Source organism: Musca autumnalis, unplaced genomic scaffold (assembly GCF_047663935.1).
Source record: "Musca autumnalis isolate F117 unplaced genomic scaffold, ASM4766393v1 scaffold_3, whole genome shotgun sequence".
NCBI classification, from domain to species: Eukaryota; Metazoa; Arthropoda; class Insecta; order Diptera; family Muscidae; genus Musca; species Musca autumnalis.
Genome location: NW_027411866.1, coordinates 53,051,414 through 53,067,819, shown reverse-complemented (window position 1 = coordinate 53,067,819; position 16,406 = coordinate 53,051,414). Strand labels below are relative to the sequence as shown.

General features: G+C 36.7%; 1 protein-coding gene across 1 annotated transcript in view; it reads right to left on the bottom strand.

Annotated features, from left to right (window-relative positions):
* Positions 1-9,148, bottom strand: part of LOC141398924 (nose resistant to fluoxetine protein 6) — an 88,812-nt gene extending 79,664 nt beyond the window's left edge. Inside the window, exon 1 of the mRNA XM_073976737.1 lies at positions 7,574-9,148. Within this exon, the coding sequence (XP_073832838.1) occupies positions 7,574-8,000 (427 nt within the window). The 5' untranslated portion in view covers positions 8,001-9,148. The remainder of the gene's footprint in view (positions 1-7,573) is intronic.
* Positions 9,149-16,406: the final 7,258 nt, after the last annotated feature.

Below are 16,406 nucleotides of genomic sequence, written 5' to 3'. Positions count from 1 at the left end.
AGGAAAATACATACATACACATATTTATTTTTTTAAACAAAATAACTTCAAACTGGAAAGTTTGTTGTCGTTGTTGTTGCTGTTGTTGGAACAGAGTGGTTATTATGGATTAAATATAACTTCGGCGTCGCAAAAGTGGTTGACACACTTTTGGTTCAGTTTGTGACGTATTCAATGGTGGTTTATTGGACCAGTTGCCAGATAGGTTGTCCGGTCATATTCATTCATGGCTAATTAAAACTGCTGTACAGAAGTGACTATCGGCAATAAAAAATAAGTTGCTTTTGCTACCACTGCCAGGCCAGTTTGTTGTTTTGTGGCAATGCGGTGGCGAGAGTAGAAGACAACAACACAAAAACATTTTTCGTTTTCATATGATTAGTTGTTGCAGAAATCCAAGTAACAGGTAGTGAGTGAGTGGTTAACAGCAATATGCGCTGATGATGATGACGGCGATGATGGAGGTGATGACCACAATGATATATTACCAACCAGTTACATATTCAAGTCTGATTAAAAATAGAAATAGAATTGCGTAACGTGGCTATTAAATAATATAATTCCGAATGCAAAACACCACCACCACAGCAGTAAGAATTCAAATTTTTGGTCTAAATATGCAATTTGTATGCGTTGACAATTGCAAAATATGGCAGTTGAATTCTAGGAGAATTATTAAACGACAAGAATGGTTGAAAAGGCGGCTTTGATTCTCTTGGAATGTAAATGTAAACATGTAAATCCCTAATCAACAAGTACAAGAAAATGTTTTCATGTGATTTCTGGAATTTGGCCAAGATTAGGTAATACATACTGCACGGAGACCTTGAGGTAATTAAAATACAATTAAAAATCTTGAAACCATTTCGTAATGTACCACCACTACTAGAGTTTTACTGGGTTTTAAGCTCACTGGCAATCACATTAGTGTCTATTTTTTTGTGCATTTGGGTTTTGTCGCCTCCCCCCTAGGAAGGGGTATTGTTGTTATAGTAGCTGTCCAGCCGAAATCTGGGTTAATTCGTTTCAAATAAAACTGAAAGTGTTAATTATTTTAAGGCTTTTTTTTGTGACTGGATTTGTTATTTGTTCCTCTTTGCATGGCTTTTGGCAAAATATTTGTTGTTTGATCAGTTGGCTGTGTGCTCAAGATGACTGCGTTTTTTTGGATGAGGAAACCTGTGTTAAGTGGGTTAAATTTGTTTACTAAACACCCTATACATGATGCAGCTCTTTTAAAAGTAGGTCAGTGGTAGTTGACGTTCTTGATCACATGATTGATTGACAAGATGTAAATCAGTTTAATTACAGTAAATATTAGTAAACATGTTGACATCTTTGCTACCATTGGAAAGGTGTCAATGATGAAGAGGTTTGCGAGCACCACAAGCAGATTTTTAGGGCAAGGTTATTTCAAGCTTTTAAAATGGACTTGTCCTCGAAAACAAATTGTACCATTGTAAAAGGAGCCGCGAGCACAACAATAACGATCCGAGAAGTGATCCTAAACTGCACTTGTGCCAAAAATTTTGAAATTTTGTGTGGGAAGACCAGAAGCAGATGACCCATATAACCCATCTTCGAACTTGATCTAAGCTTGGACAAAATATTACGAGAAACAAATTGTGCACCAAAACGATGTGTCCTTTCGAAAGATATTGTGCGCTCCAGCCAGCCAGACAGACAAACAGACGGATATGGCTTTATCGACACCAAATTGTCTGAAAAGGATGTTTTCCAAATATACTTGGGGTCTAAAACCATTATTTCAATGAAGCACATTTTTATCGTACCTGGGTACATAAGCTGCCTCGTCTGGTTGCTTTGATTTCCTGCTTCATTTCTGACATAATAAAAATAAAAGAATAAAGAAGGCTGAGCAAATTTCGAACTGGGTTGCCCTTGTTTTTTTATTCTTTTATCAGAAGCAAGGCAAGCAAGCGAGGCAGCTTATGTAGCAAAATGATTTCCAAAATCCATATTTCTGACGATATTTTTAAAAACTATGCTAATAGCCTCGAATATAGAAAATGTTTCGAAAGCTATTCGCTGCGGGATTTAGAATCCTAAATGCAAAATAAGAGCTAATGTGGTTGAATATTCTGGGATACAAAAACTTACATCTATATGGGTAATATTAATTTGAAAGATTTTTTAGTTTTTGCTTCAGTTCTGTTGGAGAATTTGGTTAACAAATTTTGTAAGGAGACTATGCCGAACGTAGCCTAATATAGTTTATTTTCATATCTAAACATCCTTTTTAAATTGTCGTGCGCATTTAGGTGAAAGAAATTAACGCCCAAGTCCTTCATAATTAGTAATGCGTTCCAGCACCATTCATCGCTACAGAAACAATTTTGAAGATGGCCTTCCATTTAATAAACGCGAAAACAATAGTTATATAGTTATGCAATTATTTACCTTATGAGGAGAGTCCCTTATAATTATGAAAGACTTGGGCGTCCATTTCTTTCTCCCTATATTATCTAAAATATTGTGATCTCTCTCTTTTGAATGTATATACTTTGTGTCAATATTAAATATAAAAAAATAAATTAAAACCCCTTTAAAATACTCTCACGTAACGATACACAATATTTTTAATTTTCAGGATTTTTGGTCAAGTTGGGCGCCTGAATTTGTATATTAACAAATCCACGTCATGACCCTCGTGTGGAAATCATAATAACAATTGCTCTGTTCCACAACCTGCAAAAACCAACAAATTTTTACTACGATAACAATTTTTCTTTTACTAGGCGTTTACACAAGACAATTTGTCCTTAAATACAACCCTGATTTGTTAACACATACATACGTTTGTTTGTCGTCTCCCAGCTGTACATCATTTTTTCAAAGACACTAGGGTAAACAAATGTTTGACATTTTTGTAAAAAGAAGTGAGATAATAATTGAAATGTGTTGAAAATAAAAGAACATGGGCAAAAAAAAAAAAAAAAAACAACGCACAGGCAAGTTTTCGGTTTTTTGACATGTGTAAACGCAGGGTTATGACGTCGAAAAGAATAGTACAAATTAGTAGATTCTAGCAGTTCTGGAACAGACCCATAATGTGTAATTTTTGAGTCATGGAAAACTAAACGTATAATATAGTACGTTTATATATAACATATGGAGAAACAATAAGCCAGTCAATCAATCAGTCAACATAAATAATTCATTAGGCCTAATGTTTAATTAGTTGTAGCTATAAGCATCGGCGCACAGTGGTTCCGAATCGTTTCTCCTTATTTTCAGCTCAGCTTTCCGATGCATTAAACACAAAAAATTAAAAAAAAATTGAATTTTTTTTTAAATTTTAGTTTTTTTCAAAATTAAAAAAAATATATCGTCACCATAAATGCCGGAAGACGTAACCGACATGGAAATCGAAATTCGTTTTTTGATGGAATCTGATATATTAAGCTAAAATACATGCTCTGGCAAAATTTCAAGCTTCTACGTTTAAAAATAACGATCCTATTCAAGAAATGCCAATAGACGTAACAGCATACTGTAATTTTCATAGAACACAAAAGGCGTAACCCACATTATTTCAAAACTAAACAGCAGTACAAACAATGTATTCATTGATTTTTGCAGCAATTTTAATGCCAGAGGGAGGGCTTATTGAGTTAATGTATAATTTCCACGGGGCGGATTCGGTTAACCGGTTATTTGAACCGAAAGTCCAGGTTCGAAACCGGGTTAGACCCGGTTCTATTGAACCGATTACTACAAAATGGGTAACGTATGAAAGCTTATGGAAATACCTATCACATGGAAATACCTCTCCATATGTGTAATTTGACTCTTAGGTGACGATATCCCATGAATGGTAGCTTTTTTCAAAAATCACAAAGACCATTCTTTTAGTTAATTTTTAAAGCGATTTGACTTTAGACGGTTTTTACTGGTCTTACAGAAAAAATCCATAATTGAAATAATTGAAGATGATGACAGAAGACCTATGCCCTGATTTAAATAAACATCTAAAACGCACATATGGAAAACAGTATGTTAACAGGACAAAAGGAAGTGGTTATTAGGAAGGCAATGCTCGTCTCGATATTGTTCATTTTTACAAGAGAAATATTGAACGAAGATATTCAAAATTTGAGGCATTGATACGAAAACGTGTAAATGCTCAAAATTCACGTCGTTCTAGTAAAAAGATGTATTCTTTAAAGGCGGATACGATTAGGGTGTAAGTTTGCAAAAGATGGTCTTGTCAACCAACCCATGGTTTAATAGAGATCAACTGATTGTAGTTATCAAATAGGTCCAGGAAAAAACGCAAATTTTCTGTATTGGTTTACTTATACAGAAAGACAGGATATCCTACAGTCACTGCGAGCATTGGCTTTTGATCCTAGCAGTATAATCTTTTTTAAAACTGATATCAAAGACGACTGCCAGATTCTACCATAGAGAAGTTCCGGAAATTTTCAGGCAGTGGATCCTCCTCAGATGTACACACACAGGCTAAAAGTTTCAAAAAAGAAATTTCAACACCTGCAAGACTTAAAATGCTTAATTCCAAGTGATTGTCATTACTTTTATGACAACATTCCTTATGACAATTAAAAGTTACATTTAAACTGTTACAGATCACTTAATTTATATGAACTATATTTTGTCCATAATTTGACTTAAATACAACAATAAATATAATACTCCAGATTTAATATCGTCTAATACAATTGAAATTATAAGTAATTATAGTGGTGGTTGGAATAGACAGTTCACCTAATTGTGGTCCATTGAAATATTAACGTCAAGACTGGGAATTGAACCCAACACCGTCAGATTGCCAGTTTAAAGTTCGCTTAGCCGCGTAGGCCAATAAACTAATTCTAATTTAATTATAATTTTTCATTTATACTACATTCTTCAAATGTATACTCAATAAATTGTTGGTTACGTCGTTTGGCATTTCAGAAAAATACAATACCAAAAGACGTAACCCACACAGCTTCTAACATTCTGGAAAAAAATTTATTTTTTTTCCAAAAATATATTTCTTCCTTGTGTTAAAACACGACACTAAAAATTTTCGATATTTTATTAAACCGTTTTCATTTTATAACGTTTTTTGCTTCTCCTGTAAAGTTTTATTTTTGTGGGTTACGTCTTCCGGCATTTATGGTGACGATATATAAATACTCATACTCATTAAAAAATTTCCATTTGTGTAAAAAACTATAATTTATATGGGAAACGATATTGAAAAATACAAATTTTGAAAACGAAACATTGTTCCAAGTTGTTCCCTAAAAGTTCTAGTTCACTAAATTTGGAATTTCACTAAAATTTAATACTTGAGGAAAAATAAAATAACTCACTTAATGTAAACGCTACGGTAATTTATTGAAACGGTGCTTAAAGACAACAACCTACTTACTTAACAAAAAATAAAGAACACAATATCTGCTATAGTTTCTGAGAAATAGTTATTTCTTTCTCCAGAAATTTTTGAAAATTACGCATTTTCCAAAATTGCGAAAAAAATCGTCTTTAGAAGCACGCCACGTCCACACCTTCCAATATTTTGACATAATTTTTTGGTTTCCCTAGTGTCAGTATGTTTACTATCAAATCCCATATAGAAATTAACAATCGGTGACGACAAAATCTTTGGATTTTGGCCAGGAAAATCGATTCCTGAACCACTGTGCGACGTACGAAGGCGACCCATATACTCGCAAAAGTTTAAATTTTATAACTTGCTTAAATTTATACCTAAATATGGTTGGTCCAAATTCTATTGAAACCGTTCCTTACCGGAAAGGATCAAAGTCGGGCGAGCCACACTATATAATACCCTACACCACTGTTAATGTGTAAAATATATATGAAAGCTATATCCAAATCTCGACCGATTTTAGTATAATTTGGCAAATTTATTTTTATACTCCCTACAATAGTATGGTGGTTATATTAACGTTGTTGTTTCATTTGTAACGCATTGAAATAATCATTGGCGATCCCATACAGTATGTATATTTTCGATCAGGGTAAAAGTTAGTGTCGATCTATTAATGGCCGTCCGTCCGTTGGAAAATGGGCTATATCGGGCCACGTTTTCGTATAACCCTCATATAACGATACCGCCCGATTTCCTTTTTTCGGCGTTTGAGTACATTTTCTGACCGAATTATCTATAACTTGGCATCTAGTTTTTCTAGTGATCAGAAAACTTATTTACCAAAAATTCTGGACATTTGCCCGATTCCAGGTATTTTCAATTTTTTAGCTGATCGAATTGGATAAGTTAGGTATTTGGGGTTCCCAGTGGTCAAATAACATCTCTTCCCAAAATTTTGGGCATTGGTACTTTCGTAACAGAAACGGGTCATACTAGTAGACCGGGTCATACTTGCAGACCCGTGTCCGTGTTGCTGACCCATCGTTTTGTTTTCAATGGCAACTTTTTATGCCTTTTATACTTATACTGCCAGAAATTTTCAAGAACATCGGTCTTTAGGTTTCGAGATATAACCTATTTAAAAAGTTGCAGTAAATTGGGACTTCGGGCTCCAACTAAGAACATTTGATTGGGGCGCAACCACATTTGTATCGCAAATTAATTTGCAAGCCGATGCGTTAATAAGTTTAGCAAATATAGAGATTTTGAAACAATAGGCCCTCCGAAATTCATCAACAATATATAGCCTATTTTCACCACAGTACATTCCTGAACATTTCATTTTGCATGAGAGTAGGCGTGGTTATAAATTTTCAAGCTGTAACATATTAATTTTGGGTATTTCGGCTCCAAATAAGTAAGTAAGTTTTTCATGTACATATAGTGTTTCTATAAAATGATCGTGAGAAAGGTACCCCAGCTTCTGCGAAATTCATTAAAATATAAATTACCATAGCAAACCTTAAACATTTTCTGCAAATTTCATTATTCCAACACAACAGGGAGGTACCCCACTCCTCCGAAACTCATCAATATACATATATATTTTTATTTTCACCATGGAACAACTTTCAACATTGTCTGCAAATTTCAATTGTCTCGCAAATTTATTTTCAACCCTATACATTCGTAATTTTTGCAAATATAGCGTTTTTACAAAATAGGGCATAAAGGAGATACAGTGCCACCTCTCTGAAATTTTCAGAAAAAAAGGTTCAGTATTTTTGTAAATGTAACATAATTAAAAAAGAGGACATAAAGTAAAAAACTAAGTTGGACTTAGAAACATTATCCAAATCGGTCCAGCCGTTCTCAACTGTTTGTTTCATTTATATAGATTATAGAGAAGAGCGGATTTCAATGCACATTTTAGATTCGGAATAGAAATTATTATTTTTTTTTTTAATTAATTTCTATTTTTGCAAGTGAAAAAGGAAAGCCGAAGATTCGAAGACACACACAACCACCACCATGTGACATGCATGTTTCGCCTTTGGCTCTTCAGACATATCGGTTGTGGAGCAGCTTCTCTGTCATCCAACTTTACTTCTTTCAAATGCAACTTTTTACAACAACAATGCGTATTTGCCCATTTAGTTGTGCTTTCATGACAAACGCTTATTTTTAAATTCTTCAAATACTTACTTTTTATAGCCCATATTTTGGCATCTTGTAATCCCTTAAGATATTTATAAATATCCTGAGAACAATTCGATGAGATATCGCTTCGAACATTAATCCACTGAGAAGCAAGATAACTCAGATCGAATATGTTAAGCATATCCTTGAGGCGTCTGTTGAGATTTAAATTATCATCATTTGTGTCCAATGCTGTTGCATCTGATGAAGACAACGACGACGAATAATTGGCAGGATGCAGACGTAGATTTAATGGCTGTAAGTCATGCTGACTTACATTCAATTGTTGGTTTATATTACGGCTTATTGAGTCATCGCCACCACCACTATCACCGTTACTGATGGCAGCCTCCAGACAAGGTATTTGGGCATGGCAAAGTAGAAGGAGGAGAGGTAGTATAAAAGCCCGAGGGCCTAAGTTGATGTAATGCATTTTTATGCAAATAAGCTTTTAATTTTGTTGCTGTTGTTGTTCTCTTTTGAGCTTTTGTCACTATTTATTTTTCACTGTGTGTATGTATTTCAATTTGTTTAGGGTGTCAAAAGGAGTATTGGCCGTTTTTTCTCTTTCGTGTTAAGTTAAGCAAGCGTACCAATTTACAAAAAAACGGTATTTATGAAGACAAAAGTGACACAACAATAAAAAACAAACAAAAAATACTCGGACCGGCAGTTAACTTTCACTTCGTCGAGGAATTGATATTGCCACAGATCATTGATTTTATTACCGCACTCTGGGCACTTGGCCTCTATGCTTCTCTTATTTTTTTGGTATATTTTCGTTTTCGATTATTTAACTTCACTTATGTAATATGTTGATTTTATTAATAGGTATTTACATTAATTCCAACCGAAATCTTTCCAATATTTACTCTTTCTCTCTCTCTTCTTTACGGCTTAGAATCACTGTTGTTTAGGGCTTCTTCTTTTACTTGTGATTTTTATTCTTTGGTTTTTCAAGTACACTTGTTACTACAAATGCGTTTTTTTTAAACACCGAGCACTTAGCGCGTTTTGCTTGTACGGAAATCCAACGGACGGAACAGGCGCGCGTTCGAAACTAACTGACAACCGACCTGAGTGATCGCACGATTATGAATTGCGTCTGCGCGTCTTCAATGCTTATAAAAATATGCTAAATATTTCAACACGCACAATGGGGGCAGTGAAGCTCATGCCCATAACAGCAGTCAGCATGCGCTGCTTTCCGTAAGCAGAATTCAAAATGATCCGTCAACACGAGATAAACGTAGCATGGAACTATGTACGAGTACATATATTAAACGAATATTAAAAGCGTTTTCTTTGATGGACAGACCTTCATATAGTGTTATTGTTGTTATTACAATTTGTACTTATTTTTTGTCTTTTGTTGATTCCGTTTGCTTTATTTTGAGCAACAAGTTTAAAATTTTGGTGGAGAATTGATTTTGAGTACTTGTGTGTTTCTTGGCCAAGAGCCGGGTGCGTCTAGTTCGACAAACGAAAGTGAACTGAAAAGTGGTTTTCTTTTTCGTTGGCGAAAAGTTCAAACCAAGTTGTAGCGTCTAAGTCGACGTCGATGTCAGCCACCATGGCAGCGATCATTCAATCGCAAGACAAAACTTTAACTAAAATGACTCTGCTACTGCTGTGATTTGGGTTGCAGCAGTACCAACTGCAGCATCGGCGTTACTTTGGTATCTCAGCAATCAGCGGTTTTCGTAGTACATGAGCGGCCACTATGTGGTAATATTTATTGGGCTTACAATACCGTTGTTGTTAATGGTTGGTTGACTGACGTTTTGTTATATCTGTCTGGTCGGTTCGATCTTAAGATTGTCTGTCTGCCCAGCCACCAATTGTTGTGGGGATATGATGCAAATGTCTCGTTTATTGTCCAATACGTGGTCTCTGTTATTTCTTTCTCTCCGTTCATCCATCGCACATCATCTCCGTTAGCCTACCTGTTTATCCCCCCATCTAATGTAAAATATTTAATATTCCATCGTATTCAACCATGGAGAAAAAAGGGAATTTCTTAGCCATACCAATTCATGCATACATACATAAGTACGTGCATCATATGGTTAGTATCTGCATAGCCTTCCCTGTACATGGAAATCTGATGTAAAACAAAATCCATGACATTTGCCATCAGTCACTGTTGTTACAGTTCTTCCGCGTTAATGGAAATGCATACAGACAGAAGAGGTAAAGTAGTGAGTGTTTCCCTCGCTTTAAAATATGGGTAGTCGGAAGTTTTTGTATGCAAGAAAAGTGAGATTTGAAACAGGTTTTTTTTGACAAAGAAACAATTGAAAAGGGTTTACACACTACACTACAAGCCGTATGACGCTAGTTATTTCCCTTATTTTCTCATTGCCAATTAAACTATTACACTGTTAATTTGTTATTGTAAATCCAGGTCACCCAAAAAGCCCAGGTGACGATCAATTTTGTTTTGATTTGATTTAATTACAAAATGCGGAAATATTATTTCTTAATTTGTTAAAAAACTTCCGATATATTAATTTTGTTGCTTATTTTGTGTGATTGCTTAAGTCTGGAGTATTCCCGCAATGGCTTAGCTTCATTATTACAATCTATTACAGAGAGTAATGTTTTCCAAAACGAACTGACAGTTTTGCAAAATTTTACTTATTTTGGACAACCAAATATACAAAATCCTATGTCGTAGGGGATGGAAGATACCAAGGAACGGTCCTGACCGGTTTTAACATGGCAAAACCCAGGATTTATCTTGGTCCCTCTTTCATCTCAAGTGGACACTGACCTCCCCGTGATGTCACCTGGGGAACTGCCTTTAACACCCGTTAAAGGTAGTGAGCTAACATGTGCCGCGCGTTCACCCATAAGAACGTTAAAAACTTGGGTTTGGGCGTCGGGTTAGTAACCCTCCCCTAGAAAAAACAGCCTACTATGAAAAAACGAAAGAAAAGAAAAACAAACCCCTCTAAAGTTGACGAACCCCGCAAACGTTTTAAGGACCATGATCTGCGAATCTGCACCTGGAATGTTCGCACTCTTTATAGAATAGGCGCAGTCTTCGCATTGGCAGACGTACTTGAAAAATACAAGGCCAATGTTACTGCCATACAGGAAATACGATGGATTGGGAAAGGCGTCACAACAACACCTAAAGGTGACGCACTGTATTATAGCTGCCATGACGTAAAGCATGAGTTTGGTTGCGGATTCGTAGTTAGTCGGAGACTAAAACATCTGGTATCCAGTTTCACCCCAGTGAATAAAAGACTTGCTGCAATTCGAATAAAAGCTAAATTCTTCAACATCAGCTTTATTTGCGCTCATGCTCCCACTGAAGAAAAGGACGAACAGACCAAAGATATATTTTACGAGCGCTTAGAAGAAACATATGACCGTTGCCCTGCCCATGACATTAAAATCATTCTAGGCGATTTAATGCCAAAATTGGAAAGGAGAATATCTTTTGCCCAACAGTCGGGAAATTCAGTCTCCACAGTGAAACATCTGACAATGGTATGAGGCTGATAGACTTTGCAGCTGCAAAAAACATGGTGGTTAGTACTGCTTTAATCATCTCGATATTCATAAGGGCACCTGGCTGTCTCTAGATCAGAAAACAAGAAATCAAATTGATCATGTTGTGATAGATGGAAGACACTCATCTAGCGTGTTGTATGTACGATCGTTCCGAGGCGCAAACATTGATTCGGATTACTACCTTGTTGCAGCAAAGGTACGCACCCGCTTAAACGTAGCAAACAAAGTGCGAACAGACACAACACGGAAGTTTGCTGCAATCACAACAGATAGCCACAGCATATTCCACTCAACTGGCCCAACTGCTTAATCAAAGCACTCCTTGTCCCGATAACATATCAGGACAATTGCAAAGCATTGCCCACTCCATGCAAACAGCCTCAAAATCAGTACTTGAATACCAGAGACCTTCACCAAGGAATCCATGGTATGACCAGAAGTGTCGTGCTGCTACCGAAGAGAAAAATGCGGCATATAGGGCTACTTTACAATCAGTAGCAACGCGTAGCGCACGAGAGAGGTATCGGGAGAAAAGGAGAGAGGAGAAACGTCTTTTTCGCAGGAAAAAGAGAGAGATGGAAAAGCGGGAGTGTGAACAAATCGAGATGTACAGGAGACAGAATGAAGTCCGAAAATTCTACCAAAGAGTGAAACATCAAACTGATGGCTTTGGAACTGGCACATCCTCCTGTAGAGACCAGCAAGGTAATCTGGTAACTGATACAGATAGTGTGCTAAGGATATGGAAAGAGCATTTTTCCAAACTGTTGGTATCTAATAGTAGCGGATCGACGAAGATACCACAGATCCAATCCAAGAAGACGGTATTGAATGTATACCGCCCAGCCAAGATGAGGTAAAGACAGCAATAAATCGGCTGAAGAATAACAAGGCAGCAGGAGCCGATGGCTTACCAGCCGAGCTGTTCAAAACCGGAGGCGACACGCTGATAAGGTGTATTCATCAGCTAGTTAGCACCATCTGGAGGAAGAACGAGTACCCGACGATTGGAACCTGAGTATCCTGTGCCCCATCAACAAGAAGGGAGATAAGACTGTATGCTCTAACTATAGGGGCATAAGTCTACTCCCTATTGCTTACAAGATCGTGTCAGAGATATTGTGCGAACGACTAATTGGACTAATTGGACCATACCAATGCGGCTTTAGATCTGGCAAGTCCACAATTGACCTGATATTTACCCTGCGGCAAATCCTGGACAAGACCCAAGAGATGCAGATCGACACCTACCAACTTTTTGTCGATTATAAAGCAGCCTTCGACAGCCCGCTGCGTTCAAAGGTATTCCAAGCCATGTCTGAATTTGGTATCCCCGCAAATCTCATCCGGCATTGTAAAATGGCTTTAACTGACACGAGGTCCTCAGTTAAAATAGGAAAGAACCTCTCCGAAGAGTTTGGTACCAAAAGAGGTTTCAGACAAGGAGACAGCCTTTCGTGTGATCTCTTCAACATCCTGCTGGAAAAGGTTATACGAGAGGCAAACCTCAAAAGAAGTGGCACAATCTACACCAATAGTCACATGTTACTTGCTTATGCTGATGATATAGACATCATAGGCCGATCAGTAAAAGAAGTAACTGACATTGAGCTCGGACCGACTGTGGAAGTTGGTTCCTATAATATTGAGGTAGTAAAAGACTTCGCCTACCTCGGCACTTCTGTAAACACAACAAACGACATCAGTTGTGAAATAAAAAGAAAAATTATATTGGCCAACAGATGCTACTTTGGTTTAAGTAAGCAGTTCAAAAACAAAGCCACATCTCGTCAAACAAAAATAACGCTCTACAAAACACTGATACTACCCGTGCTGATGTATGGCTCCGAAGCCTGGGTACTTGCGCAAGCAGACATGGCAGTGCTTGGTGTGTTTGAGAGAAAAATTCTTCGAAAGATCTATGGACCAATCTGCGTTGACGGTGAATTTCGACGTCGCATGAACCCCGAGCTGTATCTGCTATACAACGACATCAATATTGTTAAACGTATCGAGATGCAGCGATTGCGTTGGCTAGGCCATATCATAAGAATGAGCGATGATGAACCCGCTAAAAAGGCGTATAAACACGGACCGCTTGGCGGTGCACGCAGAATTGGCAGGCCAAGGAATAGATGGCGCAAACAAGTGGATGATGAAATGAAAAGGCGCGGTATTCCAGAAAGCGAAGCAACAAATAGAGAGAATTGGAGATATTTTCTTAGTTCGGCCTATGGAACAAATGTTCTGTAATGGGCGAGCTAAGTAAGTAAGTAAGTATGTCTATCTATAGGTAGAGATGCATCACTTTGACACGTCATTTGAGCCCACCACCATCGTTTGGTGTTTTAATGGCAACTTTTTATACTTTACAATACATATTTTATATCTTCTACCTCATTTCTTCGGGTCCTTTGTCTAACCGAGTTATTCATTGAGGATTTGAATTTATCAACAGATTTTATCTGTAATCTTTCCCTTCTCTAGCGGATTTTGTAAAGCCTTTTCCATTTGGTCCAAAAATCTGATCTTTATTTCCATAATACTTTGCACCGACTAACCAGAGGGAATTATTTTAGTTTCCATAGGATATTAGCTTAGTGTGACTTTCGCCATAGAAAACCACAATTATATTTGTGTTTTACACATGACGCATGGAACAAAATAGTTGTTCCGACGGATGCATATTTCTAGAAACTTTTCTTTTTCCATCTTCCGTAAAGGACTTTGCGAAGACTCACGAAAAAACTGATGGGAAACCGATTATTGTTCCTCAACACCTCAACGAGTAAATTAGTATCAGTCGGCTTTACTAGCAGGGATATATCCTTAGCCTGTGTGAATTGAATGGACAGATCGAATACACCACCAAAATACTTTTCGCCAAAAATTATGTGGTTAAAGAATTTTCAGAAATTTGTGGCCATTTTTGGACGTGTGAACTTGCCGACAAAATATGGATTTGGGTTAATGATCACAATTCCTTCCAATAGATATTGCGGCCACCGATATTTTCAGTTGGTCACCGTTTAACTTAAAGCTGTTGGACCATTATGTCAGGAAAGATAGGCTTCCCATGAAAAACATAATATCGCTGCAGACAGGACCACAAGGAGTATCTTCGGTAAAAATTTTCAAAGGATCCTCGAACAGAACTTAAACTGCACTTAAACAAAAATGTTGAACCTTTGTCAGGGAGTTACCCTAAAGAGCGCACCAATACGGCCCATTTTCGAGCTTTAACTATGTTTGGACAAAGTATTAGGCGTAGGCGTTTTTTACAGTTGCCGGACCATTTTCTGAAGAAGTATGGACTTGCCCCTAAAAAAACTTGTACTGTTGTAATAGGGGCCTTTATTTGATCTTTTCATTCATAATTTTGCGTTTCAATTTGACAGATTTTTGTCGGTAACCAAAAAATGCCCTAGAGAATTCCACTACAGGTCTTAAACTGCACTATTCTGAAAATTTTGGAAATGTTTTGTGGAAAGTTTTCAAAGTAGTGGACCAATATAGTCCATCTTCGAACTTGATTTTAGTTGTGACAAAATATTACGAGGGCGGAATTTTGGATAGAATGGGTTGATCCGTTCGAGAGTTATCGTATTTTCCAGTCATCCAGACAGACGGATGTACATCGCAAACTTGACTCCAAATTGTCTAAAACGGGTTTCGTCCAAACATACTTGAGGCCTAAAACCTTTATTTCGATGAGCCACATTAGCCCAAAGGCTGAGGGTATTAACATGTAGATTGGATAAAATTTTGTTCATGGATTTTTGCTAAAAGAAGAATTCTTTACACAACCTAAGAGTATTTGTATACATGTTTAGACCTTGGATTGGGCGTCAGAATTCCATTTGAAAAGAATTCAAGACTGGTTTCCAGAGTTTTGATTACTCCTGAACAATTTAAAGGATCCACGAGGATAAACCAGAATTACTCTAATAGAAGAGCAACGAGTGAATGCCACAATAAGTGTATCGCCAGACGCACGATTGAACAACAGAACTTAGCATTGCTCAACTTTAGTCCTCTATCAACACAACCACTATTGGATTTCAGACATTCTTTATGATACGATTTACGATTAGGAACCAAAATGTCTTTTTTCAAGTTTTGGGCTCCACCATATCTGTCAGGTAATAACTACAATTGGTTTCTTTATGAAAATAACAAATTCCAATCTTTGGTCGCCAGCATTTGTCATTGAAAATATCCAGAATTGGTGTATTAACAAACCCATGTTTCATCGCTAGAATTTTTATTTTAACAGGATCTCGTGGAAACCATAATAACACTGCCACCGCAGCAAGATAGAGGGCCAAAAAAGAAGACACATGTCTCGGCGTTTTTTTCCATCACTTTTATAACTGAATTCTACCCTCAATAAAAAAAAAAAACAAGTAAGAAAAGTCTATAGTCTATAGATACCCTATGATTGTGAAAATTTAATTATCAAATATCAGAGATGTAATGTATAATACTTATGACCAAAACCAAAAAGTTATCTAGCATGACAAAGACATTTTTGCAGCAGGAAAGGAAAATTTAGTTCACACAAACTAAAATGTAATGAAACCCACTTATGTAGTACTACTACTTCCGTTGTTTAATCGCTACGTTATTAAAATTTTTACCAATTTCACACAAAAGTTTCAGTCCATTTAACCCGCTAAGTATTATTTGATCTTCACGTTGGTTTATACGCTTCTTCTTCATCATAAACTTAAACCTTGTTTAAAATTTTGCGGGTTATTATTTTGACCTACAGAGCCGCTACAAAATTGGTTAAAATTGTGTTTTTGGCCCATTTCATTCCCTGAACATTTCACGATCATCAGCAAAAACTAATCATTTCTATTCTGAATCCGAGTTTCACCCATTCAGAATTCGAGAACTGTTAACATATTCTATATAGTATGATATACATTCTTTAAAATGAAGTGTTTTAGGAGGAATCCCATAAGGTCGACCATTAAAATTAATTAACGTGGAAGCTGCGTTGGCATCAATATAAAAAATTAGGTAAAAATGGGTTGAAGCTAATAAGTTTTTTTATGCTCCCTTCCGATTTCTGGCTTAACCTTACATTATATAGACATATGCCCAAAGAAAGACTCAAAGAATACTTCATGGGCAATATGATACTAGTGTATCATTTTTCGATATATCCACTGCATCCACCTACCCAGCAAAAATCCTCGTTACAAACCTCCTTTCCCACCCATTATTTTAACAAGGGCATGTCGCGCGAAATATCTGGTTATTTTGTAACCACTGAAATAGGTAGGTGGTAACCACTGAAATA